The 16,879-nt window shown below is 43.0% G+C and overlaps 1 protein-coding gene across 1 annotated transcript in view; it reads left to right on the top strand.

The window, feature by feature from the left end:
• epg5 (ectopic P-granules autophagy protein 5 homolog (C. elegans)) overlaps positions 1-16,879 on the top strand; it is a 35,757-nt gene that overhangs the window by 3,959 nt on the left and 14,919 nt on the right. The window contains exons 6-21 of the mRNA XM_056274392.1: positions 43-179; positions 324-431; positions 520-593; positions 802-910; positions 1,630-1,744; positions 1,823-1,973; positions 2,127-2,288; positions 2,390-2,547; positions 2,915-3,066; positions 3,248-3,388; positions 3,575-3,736; positions 5,538-5,660; positions 5,755-6,017; positions 6,120-6,260; positions 6,389-6,533; positions 12,985-13,182. Of these exons, the coding sequence (XP_056130367.1) occupies positions 43-179; positions 324-431; positions 520-593; positions 802-910; positions 1,630-1,744; positions 1,823-1,973; positions 2,127-2,288; positions 2,390-2,547; positions 2,915-3,066; positions 3,248-3,388; positions 3,575-3,736; positions 5,538-5,660; positions 5,755-6,017; positions 6,120-6,260; positions 6,389-6,533; positions 12,985-13,182 (2,339 nt within the window). The remainder of the gene's footprint in view (positions 1-42; positions 180-323; positions 432-519; positions 594-801; positions 911-1,629; positions 1,745-1,822; positions 1,974-2,126; positions 2,289-2,389; positions 2,548-2,914; positions 3,067-3,247; positions 3,389-3,574; positions 3,737-5,537; positions 5,661-5,754; positions 6,018-6,119; positions 6,261-6,388; positions 6,534-12,984; positions 13,183-16,879) is intronic.

Below are 16,879 nucleotides of genomic sequence, written 5' to 3'. Positions count from 1 at the left end.
CAAGTTACTGTCAATTGTCTGCTTCTGCATTGTCCATTGTAGATTGCTCCAGCAGCCGAACGCAGCCCTGTTCTCTCCAACCCCTGAAAGAGGCCATCGGTGTTCTGTTCAGCTTTATGCGCAGAGTGCTGGATGACACACAGTTCCAGACTGACATCCATCACTGGCTGGAGAGACTGGTACACACACACACACACATATACACACTCTCTCACTCTCTGTCTCTCTCTCTCTCTCTCTCTCTCTCCTACTCTCCTCTGCTTCCCTGTCACCTGTTCATCATCTACCAGTGGTTCATCTGGTCTCATGGTCTCTGCTTTCAGGTGGCAGTCTTACTCCATGTCGGAGAATCAGGAGAGCATCTGTATCTGCTGTGCCATCTTCTGTGCTGCCCTGCTGGGGTGGGCAAGTGGGCTTCACCCTTCCTGCAGGTTAGCCGCAGTCCTCCACAATTCTCCATCGGTAGAATGGGAATACACAGTGCTGACCTTAGCCTTTTTCCCCTATGTTTGCTTCCAGATTAAGGTTTTGGCTAACAGTTCTGGGGTGCAGGACTTCATGCAGGCTCTCGCCATCCTAATGTCTCCTTCTAGGTAAAAAAGGAATGCTTTAATCCTGACCCTCAATCATTCCATTGACATTTCACCTTGAACCCTGTACTCTACCACTTGACATCTTGACCTTTTATCTTTTGTATACTACAAGGAGATAGGTCAAGCTAGCAGAGGTCTAACATTCTAACCCCATTTTCACCCACTGGTCCTTTAATCCTTGACTTGTCTATGTTGACCCCTGCCCCAGACACCGTGCAGAGTTCCTAGCCCATATGAAGCCTTGTGAGACGCAGAGCTCAGCAACTTCTGGCCCCGAGTCTGGAAACTGGACACTAGTTGATGAGGGAGGAGAGGAGGTGAGTCGAGGGAGGTATTAGAATATTGGAATTTTGTGCATTAGAATAAATCATGGGACATCCAGGTAGTGTGGTGGTCTATTCCGTTGCCTACCAACACGGGAATCGCTGGTTCGAATCCCCATGTTACCCCTGGTTTGGTCAGGCGTCTCTACATACATAATTGGCTGTGTCTGCGGGTGGGAAGCCGGATGTGGGTATGTGTCCTGGTCACTGCAGTAGCGCCTCCTCTGGTCGTTTGCGGCCTCTGTTCGGGGGTGGGGGGGTAGCGTGATCCTCCCATGCACTACACCCCCCTGGCGAAACTCCTCACTGTCAGGTGAAAAGAAGTGGCAGAGGGGGTGGAGCAGAGACTGGGACAGCTTGGAAGTGTAGGGTAATTGGTCAAGTACAATTGGGAGAGAAAAAAAAGGAATAAATCATGAAGGAGGGGGAACAATGTTCACACCAGGAAAAAAAATATCATGCTAAGATATAAGAAAAATCCACTGGATTTTTTCATGCATTTAATGTTCCTGGTAATAGAGACCTATGCATTTTGAATAGGGGTTCATAAGACACTTATGAGAAAAGTTTCTTGAGATTATCTTCTTGTGCCAGAAGGTAAGCTATCTATATACTAAGAAGTGGGTGTAACGTCACTGAGGGTTTTAATAGACAATGATCAAGGTTCTAGTAGTCATGCTGTAACCACAGGCAACATTTTTCCCTGTCCTTAGGACGAGGACCCAGACAGCAGCTGGCTGCTGCTATGTGAGGAGGACCTTATATCCATGCTGTCCCAGTTCCCTTTCAAGCAGCTGTATTCACACATGCTGGGGATGAGCAAGCAGGGTGAGTGGCTCTTACCGGTCCTTCTCAGTGCCTGCTAGTTAAACCATTGCATAACCCATGTGACGACTCTTTTTTCAGATGTGTATGAGCCCCAGGCTTGTTCAAGCCAGAAGATGATGCGCGTTTTTGCCTTTGCCTCCTCACTCATCGAGATTTTGGCCATCGGCCTGCAAACCTACAACAGGGCCCGATACAGACAGCTAGTCAAACGAATAGGGCACACTATAAGGTCAGTGCTCCTCCAACACCAACAGCAGAAATCAGAAAACACACAGGGTCCATAAACTATTCTCCATCTCATATTTGTCAAAACATTGACAATACTGTTTGTCAAGAAATGCAAGATACCAATTATAACGATTATTAAAATTTTCTTAATCAGAATGACAGTGTGTTACGTCAGTGACCACTGGGCCCAGTATGTGAGTGTGGCTGGTTGTGATGGACCTAGTGCCCATACACACTCTCTGTCTCTGGACAAGCTGCAGCTGGAATATGATCATCTGTTCCTCCGGGCTGTCCTGCACGTGCTCAGGAACAAGAGGTGAGGTCTTATCCAAGTTTACATTGTCTAATGGACTTTAGAGTATGCTCTTTACCAGCTGAAGCAGTTCAAACAAAATGATTTTCTGTCATCTCTCCCAGGTTGGGCATCTGGCTATTCATGTCTGAGATGCCCTATGGGACTCTGTCCAGCTCTATGCTGTGGAGGGTCTTATATATCATGCAGTGTGCTGAGACCGCAGGATTGGAAGCAATCAGCATGGCAGATAATACACATTCCTGCCTACAGGCCCTCAGAGGTATACACATAAAAGCTGTTGGAAATATGATTGGTTGCTTACTGAAAGAAATTAAGGCCGTGCTTATGTTTAGACAGTACTAGAGCTTGTCCTATGCTAATACCTAGTACTAATATCTGAATGTAGATGTAGCAAAATACTGTGTAAGAAGGCTCAAAGTTACATTTATACACAAGTTGGCGTATATCAGAGAAAATTTAGAATCTGATCTTCCTGAACTACTCTCACTTTTCTAATCAATTGCCTATTCCACTTTGTTCCCCTCTGAATTGTGGTTTTTAATGTCTGGCATAAATAGGGAAGCCCTATATTCTGTTTAGGTTGCCAATCGCCTCTGCAATATTTTGCATGACTTTGTTTTTACCAGATTCTGCGCACCAGGAGCAATTTGAGCACTGGCTTTGTGAGGTCAACAGCTCTGACGGCATCGCTCTCCTCACTGCCCTGGCACACATGGCAATACCCACTCAGCACTCAGACCCCAACTTCATCACAACCATCACCCTGCTCATCTACCAGGTCTGGGATGGGGGTGCTTAAAAAGGGGCATCAACCAGTAAAATAAGCTTTTTAGAGTGTTTAGTTTGATTCCTCTTTTTCTTTGTTCTTTGCTGAGCAGGGAAATATGAGTAAGAGATACACTTTGAAGAGTAAGTTGCACCCTTTTTTCTTTTCTTTTTTTTCCTTCCTTCTTTTCTAGGTGTCTTACGTTAGTGTGTCCACTAGAGAGACCTACTCAAAAGTTGGGAGGGAGTTGCTGTCTGCCATAGCAACAGCCCACCCATACGTCATCTCTGTGCTGCTCGAGAAGCTGAGAGAGAGCATACAGATAGTGGGCATGGTTGGTAGAGGCTTTTTATTAGATTTTTGTGCAGGAAAACCAACTGTAACTACACATTACAGTCTAAGCATGACAATGTCATGTGAGTGGTTGTTCCACATTTGTAAAATATATTAAAAAAACAAATCTCATTGAGTTTTGTTCTTTCTATTTTTTTGTGGGGTTTTATTTGTGTGCATGTTTTAGATGGCGTTGTATCTGTGTAAAGAGTTGCCTTTGTGCCTCTGGCGACCCAGACCAGAGGAGGTTTGTGTGATTGGAGCCTGGCTGCTCCAGCATCCTCTGTCTGCTGTGGAGAACCGGCTGGCCTGTGTTATACTGGAAGGACTGAACTGGGGCTACACACAGGTTGAGACCACACAACATCACAATGTGTCTGTCTGTCTGTCTGTCTGTCTGTGTGTGTGTGTGTGTGTGTGTGTGTGTGTGTGTGTGTGTGTGTGTGTGTGTGTGTGTGTGTGTGTGTGTGTGTGTGTGTGTGTGTGTGTGTTATGAAGTGTTCTACCTGCTTTGAAGGATGTGTCCATATAATGAGTTACATTTGCTAAAAGTGAATCATAATGTTGCTCATTATTATAAATGTAATGATGGACCTCAATTCTGACTTAGTCAAGTTCAAAGGCTTTGTGAAATACCTGATGAATGCACAACTTTGACCATTAAAGTGTTGATTTTAGTATTTCTGTAATAACTGAAAATCACAACACATAGCACTAATTTGTTAATTAAAAGCCACATTTGGTTATAGATATGTATATGTCTTGGTAGAGAAATAACATTAATATTATTAGTTTGAGTAGTTGTAGCAGATGTAGCATTCCAAGTAATATTAATAAGTAAGTAAAATTTTATATATATATATATATATATATATATAGCACTTTTAAAAACAGTTACAAAGTGCTTTACACTCAATACGGAAAATACGAGTAAATACATAAAATAAATTGAGTGACTATAAGACATGGCATAAGGAGTAACAGACCAAGCTAAAAACAAGCCAAAACAGAAGGCAGGGATGGGGATCTATAAAATGGCTTACCTGAAAAGATGGGTTTTTAGAAACTGCTTGGGGGAAGATTATTCCAGAGGCTTGGGGCTAAAACTGCAAAGGCACAGTCACATTTTGTTTTGCAGTTAGAGTGAGGGATGGCTAAAAGACCGAGGTTTGAGGATCGGAGTGGGCGGGAAGTGGAATGAGGAATGAAGATCAGAAATGTAATTGGGGGTAAGATCATGCAGTACTTTAAATGTAATCAATAAGATCTTATAGATTATTCTGAATTTTTACGGGAAGCCAATGGAGTGATGCAAGAATAGGGGTAATATGGGATCTACAGCTATAGTAGTAGCCAACTGTAGACGATTTAAAGTAGCTTGGTTGAGGCCAGAGTAGAGGGAGTTACAGTAATCTAGACAGGAGAAAATTAAAGTGTGAATTAATTTTCCAATATCCTTAAAGGACAAAATATTTCTGATTTTTACAATATTTCTTAGCTGAAGGAAACAGAATTGGACAAACTTAGTAACATGATGATCAAAAGATATATTCTGGTCAAAGATGATACCAAGATTTTTAGCGGTAGGTTTGATGTTTGAATGAAGTTGACCAATAAACTGATCAACGGCAGTGGCAAAATTCTCAGGACCAATTAAGAGAACTTCAGTTTTGTCAGGGTTTAGATGGAGGAAATTAAGGGACATCCAGTCTTTGGTGGCAGCTAAACAATCATGGAGAGAGGACAGTTGATTCAGGTTATTGGGTTTGGCAGAGAAATAGATCTGAGTATCATCAGCATAACAGTGGTATGACTTGTCTTGAAAATGACTAAACAAATGACTTTGTTTTATAATTCTAGTATTTTCATAAATTAAGAAATACGGCTTTACCAACCATTGGATTTTTTTTTATCAGCGTGCTGTCTTGCCCTAATTTCCCCTGGTATGAGCCTCTTATCTATTCTAAATTTCCAGTAAACCATAGCCTCTGGAGGCCTATTGCTTAATTTTAGGCAGTAAAACACTGAAAGGTAGCTCCTGCCTACTTAGGTTTACTTTGTTTTTTCTCAAGCTCCTGTAAAGAGTGTTTGGATAAATGTTAAACTTCTCTCTTCTTCCAAGCTTTCATTGAGCGTATTTCTCCCTGCAGGATGGATCCCTGACCCTGCCTTCATCTCTCCACAGTGAAGTGGCTCTACTGGTGGCTGAGGCCTACCAGAAGTACCTGACAGACAAACCCTACAGCGGTCTCATATCAGAGGGCATTAAACAGGTTACCGTACTGAAACCACTTCACTGTTAAGTACTGTGGCTTGTTTCAATGACATGAATTTAACTTTTTTTTTCCTCTCTCTCTTTCCTCGCAGGTGTCCTACCTTGCCTCTGTCCTCCGTTTGGGTGTGTCTGCTGAAGCATCCTTCAGCCAATGGGCATGGCAACTGTTGCTAAGGCTGAAGCTCCATGCCAACGCTCAGAACCCTTGGGTAGCATGGTCGGCCCCTGGTTCATGCTCTAACCCAACCCCAGAGCTCACACAGACCCCAAGCATGCACTCTGTCTTTCGAGCTGTGAAGGCAGGCGTCCCTATCGGCTTTTATCTCTCCATTGCAATGACTACTGTGGGGCATAGGTGTGTATATAGACACAGACACACACACATCCCATACTCTATGTGCATAACTTGTGATTTTTCCTCACAGTTTGAATTAATCTGAATTTGTCTGCTATTTAGTCTGGAGCAGTTCTGTACTGAAGGAGTTATGTTGTTGAAGAGTCTGATTCAGTCTCGTTACCTGAGAGCTGCTGTGCATTTACTGGACAACATCCTGCCCCCGACCTACCCTATTAGCTTCTATCTGCTCAATAACGTTCAGTAAGAATCACCCTCCACCCTTAACCTATGAGCAAGTGTTCAACACAGCAATTATTGCCTGGTCAAGGTTGATCAGCTCCCATTAACAAACCCCAACCTCTCTCCTGTACTTCTCCTCGTCTTCCCAGGTTTGTGAGTTGCATCCAGTTGTTCTTGCAGTATGACAGCGTGTGTCCACAGGGTGTGACACAGCAGGTTACCCATCGGGTCGCACCACTGCTCACAGGAGCCAACTATGGAGACAATGTCCGGCTTCTCAACAGCGTCATACAGGTACATTCCAAGAGCTTTTTATAATGTAGAAACAGCAGAAGCCCGAAGAAAGTTACGAGAGAACATTGTGCCCAAAGTTCTTCCACGGTTCTGATAAAAAGGAACCCTAGGGGACATTATACACAGAATTCCCAGTTTTATAAATTATGAAAAAACACAAGGATAAAGAAAAAGCTTTTTGGTCACGTGACGCGGAGTTTGAGAACGGCTGCTTGAACACCGTCTCCGACCAGCGTGGCTTTTAAAATAAGTTTTAAATTATAGTTGAACGACGTCATAGTTAATATTTGCTGAGCTAAAACAAAGTTACAACCGAAGAAATGTCGGAAAAAGAAAAGAAACACCAAGGAAAGAACGCAACGTCAAAAAGAGCAGACTCTCCTGATCGACCTAGCAGGGACACGCGTAGTGGGTTGGCTGACGCTTCTGCTAGCATCACAGACAACGAGCCTACTGCTAGCAACGTGGCCACTGATGTCAAGAATATATTCACCCTCCTGACAAACATGTCCACTGGGCACAACAACAAGCTTGATGAAATCCAACGAACCATCACCTCCATGGAGTCCAAACTGACTGCCATTAACACACGCATGTCCGACGTCGAAGGTCGGCTAGGCTTCCTGGAGGATAGCGAAAAGGCCCTGAAAAAGGACCCGCCTGTCACCCGGGCCGAACTCGAGCAACTCCGGCTGCGGGTGGATGATCTAGACTCCCGAGGCCGCCGCAACAACCTTGTGTTCGTAGGCATTCCCGAGTCCTTTGAGGATAAAGGGGCTCTCTCATTTCTAACCGAGGTGATCCCGGATATCTTGGGTCTGGACTTTCCCAAAGGTTTGGAACTAGACAGAGCCCATCGCGCACTAGCCCCACGGAGAACAGACGACCAACCACCGAGGGCCATTGTGGCTAGGGTTCCTGCGCTTTCAGGACCATGACCGGATCATGCAAGCAAGCCGAAACAACGGTAAACTTGAATGGAGAGGGCATTGCATCATGATCTTCCCTGACTATGCAAAGGCGGTGAATGATAAACGCAGACAATTCAAGCAATGCAAGGAGATGCTCCATGAACGCCGAATTGCATTTTCCCTGCGTTTTCCGGCAGTGTTGGTCATCAACCCTAAGGGTCAGGGAGGACAGCGACATGAGTTCGAGGACCCGAGAAAAGCCCTAGAGTACATCAAGACCCTGTGACTGACTTAACTTGAGCCCACACACTTGACCACTGATCCATGTGGGCCATAGACTTCTGAACATCGTTCCTCACTGCTCATAACGTTAGAACATAACCCCCCCCCCCCCAAAATCAAGCCTTGGGCAGGATTGCCAATCTCTCATAGACGTAACGTACAGGTAACGTCCAATTTCATTTGAAACGTCTGTTCTACTTTACAATGGGCTGGCCTGTGTTTATCTGACTAAATCAGGGTTTATTTTATTAGCCTATACTTTAGTATTCATTTCTTCACTTAGGCTAAAGCCGTATTAGGCTATTCTTTTGTGTTCTCTATTTGTTGGACGTGAATTTTGATTTTAGCTTTAAATGTTGTAAGGCAATCGTCTGATCACATGGGGGGGGTGAGTGCGTGTGAAGGAGTTGGTTGCAGGCAGAGCATAACGTTAACTCGCCTGACAGCCTAACCGTTTTGTTATGTCAGTGCACCCTGCTCGAGGTTGAAAACAGGCTTTGCATACTTGCATAGTGTTGGTAACATTAACATGTTAGCTCATGGTTAATTGTGTTAAATTAGGCTACCATTTCGCTCTTTAGTTCATGAGCGTTGACGTCGTTCAATTGTCTGCAATAGTTGAAAGCCATGCCGGTTTGGTCTGAGAGCAGCGAATTTCTACGAGTCGCGGACCATTCTGTTTTGTTTTAGAGCTAAGCAGTGTTAGACTGCATGGCAGAGTTTACACAACTTACAGTTGTTCATGTGTTTGTTCCTTTGAATGCCCACGCTATGTGTTTTTCTTGTTTTTTGTGTGAGTCTACTAAGGCAGATAGGGGTATGAAAAAGCATATTGCACACGCGCAGTATGCAGTCACATAAGGGAGTGTACTACTTGAGCCTAAATGTTAAGGTCTACATTCGCCGGTTAAGAGGTAAAAAGTTTTGTCTTATCTGAAATCTAAACACTGTGATGTAGGGTTTCTCCAGGAAACGCATCTATTAGATCAGGAGGCAAGAAAACTACGTACTGGGTGGGTGGGATATGTGTCTGTAGCGTGTGGATCTAGCCGCAATAGGGGGGTGGCTATACTGATTAATAAGCATCTCCAATATAAATGCATTAAGGAGACCACAGATGATTCAGGGAGGATCTTAGTAGTTCTAGCTGAAATACAGGGCCACTCAGTTATTCTAGCTAATGCCTACGCGCCCAACATTGAAGACCCATCCTTTATTGGTAGGTTGGAGTGTAAATTGAGGGAGATGGGAGACCACCCAGTCATCATGGGGGGAGATTTTAATCAGGTGTGGGATCCTGTTCTGGATCGTCAGCCTTCAAGGCCCCAACCCCGTAGGTCAGTGAGTGTATTGAAGGATATGTGCAAGGATCTGGGCCTGGTAGATGTATGGCGCCTACATAATCCAACTTCCAGAGAATATACATACTACTCCCCACCTCATGGCACACTCTCTAGCATTGATTACCTCTTTATCTCAGACTCCATTGTATCCTCTGCAATATCCTCTAGTATTGGTAGTATTCACATTTCAGACCACGCTCACGTAATGGTCAGCATTCTCCCCTTTAACAAGTTGAATAGGACTCCAAGATGGAGGATGAATTCAAGCCTTCTTCTGGATGCTGGCTTCAGAGAATCCTTAAAAGCCCAAATAAACCTCTATAAGGAAACTAATCTACTAACATCCCCATCAATGGGAACAGCATGGGAAGCCATGAAAGGCTTCCTAAGAGGACATGTCATTCAACATGCCTCTTTTAAGAAAAAACTGAATATGGCTAAACAAATTGAATTAGAAAAACAAATTGAGACAGCTGAGACCGCCTATATACAAAACATGACGCCTACTAATTTAACCTCGCTTACACGTCTTAAATATCAATTTAACTCCATTCTCACTGAGAAAGCAGACTTTGCCCTATTCAAAGCCAGGCAAAAACAATTTGAAGAGGGAGACAAAGCAGGGAGAATGCTGGCCAGATACATAAAGCAGAAGGAGACAATGAGCGCCATACCAGCGATTAGAGATCGGGGGGGACCCTATTATCAGACTCCTCAGATATCAATGCAGAGTTTAGACAATTTTACACCAGCCTGTATACTTCTGAATTGCAGGCGAACAATGAGGAAATCCGAACCTTCCTTGGTAGTCTGAACCTCCCCACTCTGTCTGATGAGCAGCGTGAGTTATTAGATGAGCCCATCACTGTTGAGGAGATAGTAGAGGTCATTAGAAGCCTACCATCAGGTAAAGCCCCTGGCCTTGATGGCTTCACAGCTGAATTCTAGAAGTGCTATGCACTGGAGTTAGCCCCGATGCTATTAGATATGTACACAGAGGCATTTCAAAATGGCTCCCTTCCCCCCTCCCTGATGGAAGCAGTTATTACTGTAATTTTAAAAAATTGTAAAGATCCAGTAGATTGTAAAAGCTACAGGCCCATCTCATTGCTTGGCTATGATGAAAAGGTGCTATCGAAACTGCTAGCCAACAGACTCAACAAAGTCATCACTACCCTGATCCACCCTGATCAGGTGGGCTTTATCCCCAAACGTAGCTATGCTGACAACATCAGACGCCTGATAGACATTATGTGGGCCACTCGTGATGCGAACTCCCCCTCAGCAGCCATATCTCTGGATGCAGAAAAGGCGTTCGACAGGGTTGAGTGGCTTTACCTATTCCTCACCCTGGAGTCATTTGGTTTTAGCAATACATTCATCACCTGGATACAACTCCTGTACACACATCCCAAAGCTGCTGTACAAACTAATGGCCTGATCTCACCCTGGTTTGAGCTAGGTAGGGGGACCAGGCAGGGCGACGGCATCTCTCCGGGCCTATTTGCACTTGCTCTGGAACCACTGGCGGCAGCCATTCGATTGGAACCTGCATTCCCAGGGATACAAATTGGTCAATCAATACACAAGCTGATGCTTTACGCGGATGACATCCTAGTTCTAGTCTCAGACCCTGAGCGCTCCCTTCCTGCACTGCTTACAATTATAGACAGATTCTCTCATTTATCAGGTTACAAAGTTAATTGGCAAAAATCAGAAGCCCTCCCCTTAACCTCGTACTTCCCCAGGACCTTGTTCCAGGGAGATAAATTCTCCTGGCCCAGCAATGGCATTAAATACCTGGGTGTGACTTTCCCCCCTAAATTAGATGATCTAGTGAAGGTCAACATCGAACCTCTACTGAGTCAATTTAGTGCAGACATTGAAAGATGGACTCCTCTTTACTTGTCACTATGGGGGAAAGCTAATGTTTTGAAAATGACCTGTACACCAAAGTTCAATTACATTCTCCAAGCACTCCCAGTGAGAATCCCGCTTAAATATTTCAAACAATTTGACAAGCTATGTAGCAGATTCCTCTGGGATGGTAAACGCCCCCGACTTAATTTGAAAAAACTACAAAGGCCAGTGGACCAGGGTGGGCTGGGTATCCCAAACTTACTGTTATACTACTAAGCATTTGGTCTCAGGCATCTTGCCCACTGGACTTTACTTCCCGAGCGCCCCCCCCCCCGGCTTGGCATCGAAAGTACACTTTGTGATGCTCTCCCTCCCCTCCATCTTATAACCGCTGCACTGCCTACAGAAGCTATGACCCATCTGATAGTTGTCGACACTCAATGGATTTGGAAACAAATCTCAATAAGACTCAATTTCAATCCCCACCTGAACTTAGCAGCCAGTATCTGGTTGAATCCCAAGTTGAAGATTGACAAAAAAACATTTATTTGGACACAATGGGCGGGAAAAGGAATATTGGTTATAGGAGATCTATATGATGGTGGTGGTACAATGAAATCATTCACGGCACTTGTGCAACAGTATGGCCTCCCCCAACAGCAGTTCTGGAGATATCTTCAACTAAGACACCTCTTGTCTCAAACTTTTGGGTCTATCTCCACAACCCCGCCTAGTTCAGACGTACTGTCGGATATAGGTAAGGTGTTTGGCACAGGCTATGAAGCTTCAAAATATTACTTGTTGTTGACTAAACACTCTGATGGTTTGGGATCCAATTTAAAGTTAATTTGGGAGATCGATCTTAATCTTACCTTTACCAGTAAGGAGTGGGAAAACATTTTAAGGAATTATAAGAAAACATCACGGGAACTCAGGACAAGATTAGTACAGTTCAAAATAATTAACAGGGTATACTGGACCCCCTCAACGTTATACAGGGCGAAACTAAGAGACAGCCCTGACTGCTGGGGGTGTGGGGAGGGCCCGGGTACGCTTCTCCACATGCTGTGGTCTTGCCGTGTTGCACAAGAATTCTGGACAGCTATATATGAGAATATCAAACTTATAACAACAGACATCCTATTTTCTCCAAGCCTCTTTGTTCTGGGAGACCCTACTCCTTTAAATGCCCTTCCACGAGCACAGGCAGAGTGGGTCCAGACAGCCCTGATGTTGGGTAGAAAGCTCATGGTAACAGAGTGGAGGTCGGCCACCCTACCTCACACCAATGTATGGTTCTCCCATCTGGGAATTGTGGCAGCACACGAGCGACTCTCCTTTAGACTCATCAACCAGGTGGAGAAATACGAGGCCAAGTGGACGCACTATATTTCCTTCATTGAAGGCCCCGTGTAATATGTGACAACTAATCTATATCTTAACATCTATTTATAGACTACTCTCTATCTGCCAACTATGTTTTTATTTTTTATTTTTTTTATTTATTTATTTTTACTTTCTATCTGCTGTTCCTATTGTCTTGTATACTGTTAAGACTCGTCTTATGATCACCCTTAATCCAAATGTGTCTGTCTCTTGATATTGTCTAATAGGCCCTGTTAAATTGTTCCTTCCATCTCTGTAATCCATGTGTGATGTCGTGGCCTGTATTTGTGTTAAAGGAAAATAAAAACTACTGATCATAAAAAAAGAGAAAGCTTTTAAGAATAAAGTGTGGGAGTTTACCTACAGACAGACTACATGATAAATAGCTTTATGCATCAGATTCACTGTCTTGGTGTTTGGTTTACTGCCCTTCATAACTAGTGATATACATTTTACCTTATGAGGCTTATTTCCATATTGATTACACCAGTTTGATACCTTCAAATATTCATCTTGGGTAAACTCTATTTATTGTAAACTTGGGGAAAAATGATTTCACCAATAAATCAGTGACTGATCTGAGGTTAGTTGGGTCGACCCCTCACCACACCCTTGACAAGCTTTCTCACAACGACACTGTTGAATCTCCCATTTTTGTGTCTCTCACAGACCCACGTGGTGGAGAGCTCTAGGCCTGGCCGGGTTGGGCCTGTGGCAGTTTTGGAGTTCTGGGTGGGAATTCTAACCCAGCAGAACCAGTGGCACCGGGACAGAACCGTTCTGTTTCTCATGGATGAGATCTGCCGGAGCGCATTCACACACAACCAGGGGGAGTGTGTGCAGAAGTTACTCTACCAACAGCATAAGGTACTCACTTGCTCATTCACTGACCGGCAATAGAGGGTTGCAAAATTCTGCGACCTCAGCCAGTCTCACAGATTCCAGATGAATTGTGTGGTATTTATTAGGGCTGAACAATTAATTGAGTTTAAATCAAAATTGTATTTTGAAAAATCGTGATTATCAAATTGCAAGACACTCGATCTTGTTTTTATAAGACACACAGTGTCCATTTGATCCCCTCTGCTTTTTACTGCACATTGTTTCTCTTTGTACATGTAGAGGATGTTTGTCCAATGAGCATTTGTGTACTGCACCACAAACACAACCCTCTGGCCATATGAATTCACCGCAGAGAATTAGTCTAGTCAGCTGATTAACTAGCAAGGGAATTGCATCAAGCTGTGTGCCTCAGCATTCGCGCGAGAGTGAGTTAGTTCAGAAGATCAGCCAGTACCCAAAAAAGGCAGCACATTGTAAGTGTGGGAATACTTTGGATTCCAAAACAGGTATTTTGTCAAAAATGTCAAGGTGTGATTGCTACTCCACAGGGAAACAACCAACTTCTATCAGCATTTGAAAAAGCATCATGGTCCTCTTTATGACTGCCTCAGTAAAAACTCCACTCAGATCACAAGTTAATCACTATCTTGTGAGACTGCCAGACAAACATCTATTACACAAGCATTTAAAAGTATCACGGCGTATGAGAGGAGCTCATGAAGACACCATCAAATAACAGATGCTGTTACCCAGTACTTAGTAAAAGACATGGTGGCAATCAATGCAGTATGAAATTTGTAATTTGTGATATTGGGCTATACAAATAAAATTGACTTGACTTGACTTGACTTGACTTGACTTGACTTGATGGTTTCTGTGGTCTGCTCAACAACACACTTGACAGATGGTATCAGATTCACTGTCGTACTTACGTCAGCCAAGTCACCATCCCAGAACTATATCAAACATGTAGGAAGAAAGTTAAATCAAAGTTGAAAGATGTGGAGTTTTACGCGGCAACTACAGACATGTGGTCTAGCAGGACCACCAAACCATACCAAAGTCTCACCGTTCATTTTATCAACAAAGATTTTGAATTAAAGAGTTGCTGTCTGCAGATGTCGTATGTCCCTCTTGACCATATGGAAGAGAATATCACAACAGGACTGAAAGATGCGCTGTTCAGCTGGGATCTGAATGAAGATGGCCAAGTTTGCATTTCTACAGATAACAAACATGATCAGAGCAGCGGAAATAAGTGAGTGGACAAGGCCACAGTCTCCATCTTGCAGTAGGTATGTACTCTTTATCATTTGTGTAGACATATCCTCTCAGTGCAGGCCTAATTGTATGTGGAACTATAATTCAATTTAAAGGGAGAAAACATTTTAGGTAGTCAAGTCAATTTTATTTGTATAGCCCATTATCACAAATTACAAGTTTGCCTCGAGAGGCTTTACAGCAATACAGCATCCTGTCCTTAGACCCTTGCATTGGATCAGGGACAACTCCCTAAAAAAAATCTTTTAACAGGGAGAAAAAATAGGAAGAAACCTCGGGGAGAGCAAGAGAGGAGGTATCTCTCTCCCAAGACGGATAACGTGCAACAGATGTTGCGTTTACTCAGTTTACAGAATACAACATTGAAAGAGGATAACAGAATTATAATGGAATTATAAATTATAGTATGAAGAATATGATGAGAAGTGAATTTCATGTAGGCTTTTAATTATTCATATTTAAATACAACTATAATTATAATAATAATAATGATCATAATAATAATAATAATAATCTATGAACTATGTGTTCATTTAACTCCATTTCAGCAAATGCTCTCAAGGATGACAGAGTGGACTGGACTGTGCAAGAAGTTGGGCATTTCTCCCACAGCTGGAAGAAGTGGACAGCATTGACAGCAGCTCCGAGAGAGCTCAATTCCCCTGAACATTGTCTAATTACAGAGTGCTGCACAAGATGGGGGACCAAAGAGAAGATGATTGGAAGAATTTTGTGACAACGTAAGCCTCTAACTCAGGTGCTGTCTGCTGACAGGAAAACACACCACTTCTCACCTGGCAAGACATAGAAGTGCTAGAATCAATCAGCGAGACACTTATTTATCAGGTACTTTGCCTTTTGAGGACAAAGACTCTTGCATAGGATCCGGAGGAAACAGACCTCACAAAGTCAATCAAGTCCCGGATCCTTTGCTAGTTTGAGGGAAAATACAGTGAACCTACCACCCAGGATGTGCTTGATATCACATCTTTTCTAGACCCCTGATTTAAGACTAACTATCTCAGCCAAGAGAACATCCCTGCCATAATAGAAAGAATGACGACAGAGATGGAGATCACAGCAAGAAAGGTAATTAGATGTTACAATGATTAGCAAAACTCAGTAATGAATGATTCTTTCCACATGTAACATTATTCATTGACATTTTTAAATATGAATTGGACATTCTCACACATTTTGAACAAAACTGAACACTAATGTCTCATGTTTTCTGAATGTTGAAGGAAAAGAGCACGTGTCACGGAGCCACAGAGTTCAGCAGCATTGCCTGAGAAAAAGAACAAGACGCTTAGCAGCTATTTTAGGAGTAGTGCCATGAATCCATTTCTGTCTATTTGGATTTATGATGCTATAGCTACCTCATGACACCCATTATTGATGGAGAGGAAGATCTCTTGGCTTGGTGGAAGCTTCACCAAGTAAGATTTCCAAGGTTGAGTGTGCTGGCCCAGAAATATATCTTTGTGTACCAGCCCTAAGCTCACCCTCAGAAAGACTTTTCATACAGGAGGCAACATTGTGAGCTGTCAGCGCTCATGCCTCAAGCCAGGTAACGTGGATATGCTAGTCTTCCTGGCAGAAAATCTGCAAGTAAAGCGTGGCCTTGAATACTGTAAGCTAATGGTAAGAATGCCACTGGTGCTTTACTCAGTACTTACATTCATTAGCACGATGAAGTGTCTTCTTCTTTCGGCCTGTTCCCTGTTTCTCAGGGGTCGCCACAACGGATTTTATAGTTTCCATCGGTACCCTGTGAGGGCACAGCACCAATGGTGGTCATTGTTAAACTGAGCCTCAACGAATCTGGTATGGAGCCTTGACCGATCTGGTATGGTCTTATCAATCCGCATAATGATTTGGCAAAATTTTATGTCGGATGCCATCCCTGACACAACCACTAACCCTATGGACGGGGTAAAGGTAAAGCGCTTCATGCCATCCCAGTATTCACAGACTTGCACCCATGCCTGTTAGCTTAGGTTTCCAAGGTTGAGTGTGCTGGCCCAGAAATATTAGCACTATTGGCACTAAGGAGAGTATTGTTAATCATTTTGTACCATTTCAGCAACTTGTTCATTGTTCATGTCATGCATATCGTTTTCTAGGACTTCTTTATACAAGACTTTTTATACATAACGTTTTGTAGAAATTAAGGTTTCATAGTATATTAACTTGTTTTTGTATTTATTTTTCTTTTAAATTATTTAAGTTAATTTATAAATTGAAAATTGTAAGCCTCATCACAAAGTGAAGATTTTTTTTTTCTGAGTGAATTTCTGTTATAGTATCTCAACAGTGACTAATAATTCTGCAAGTGAAGATTTTACTTTTCTTGGTCAGGTATTCATTGTTCTGTATTGCTGATTGTTAGAAGTCCTGTAAAAATAATGTTTGAATAAACAGTGGTTGTAATTAAATT

Source organism: Lampris incognitus, chromosome 1 (assembly GCF_029633865.1).
Source record: "Lampris incognitus isolate fLamInc1 chromosome 1, fLamInc1.hap2, whole genome shotgun sequence".
NCBI lineage: Eukaryota > Metazoa > Chordata > Actinopteri > Lampriformes > Lampridae > Lampris > Lampris incognitus.
The sequence above is the reverse complement of the archived record's forward strand: the minus strand, read 5'-3'. Positions and strand labels throughout refer to the sequence as shown.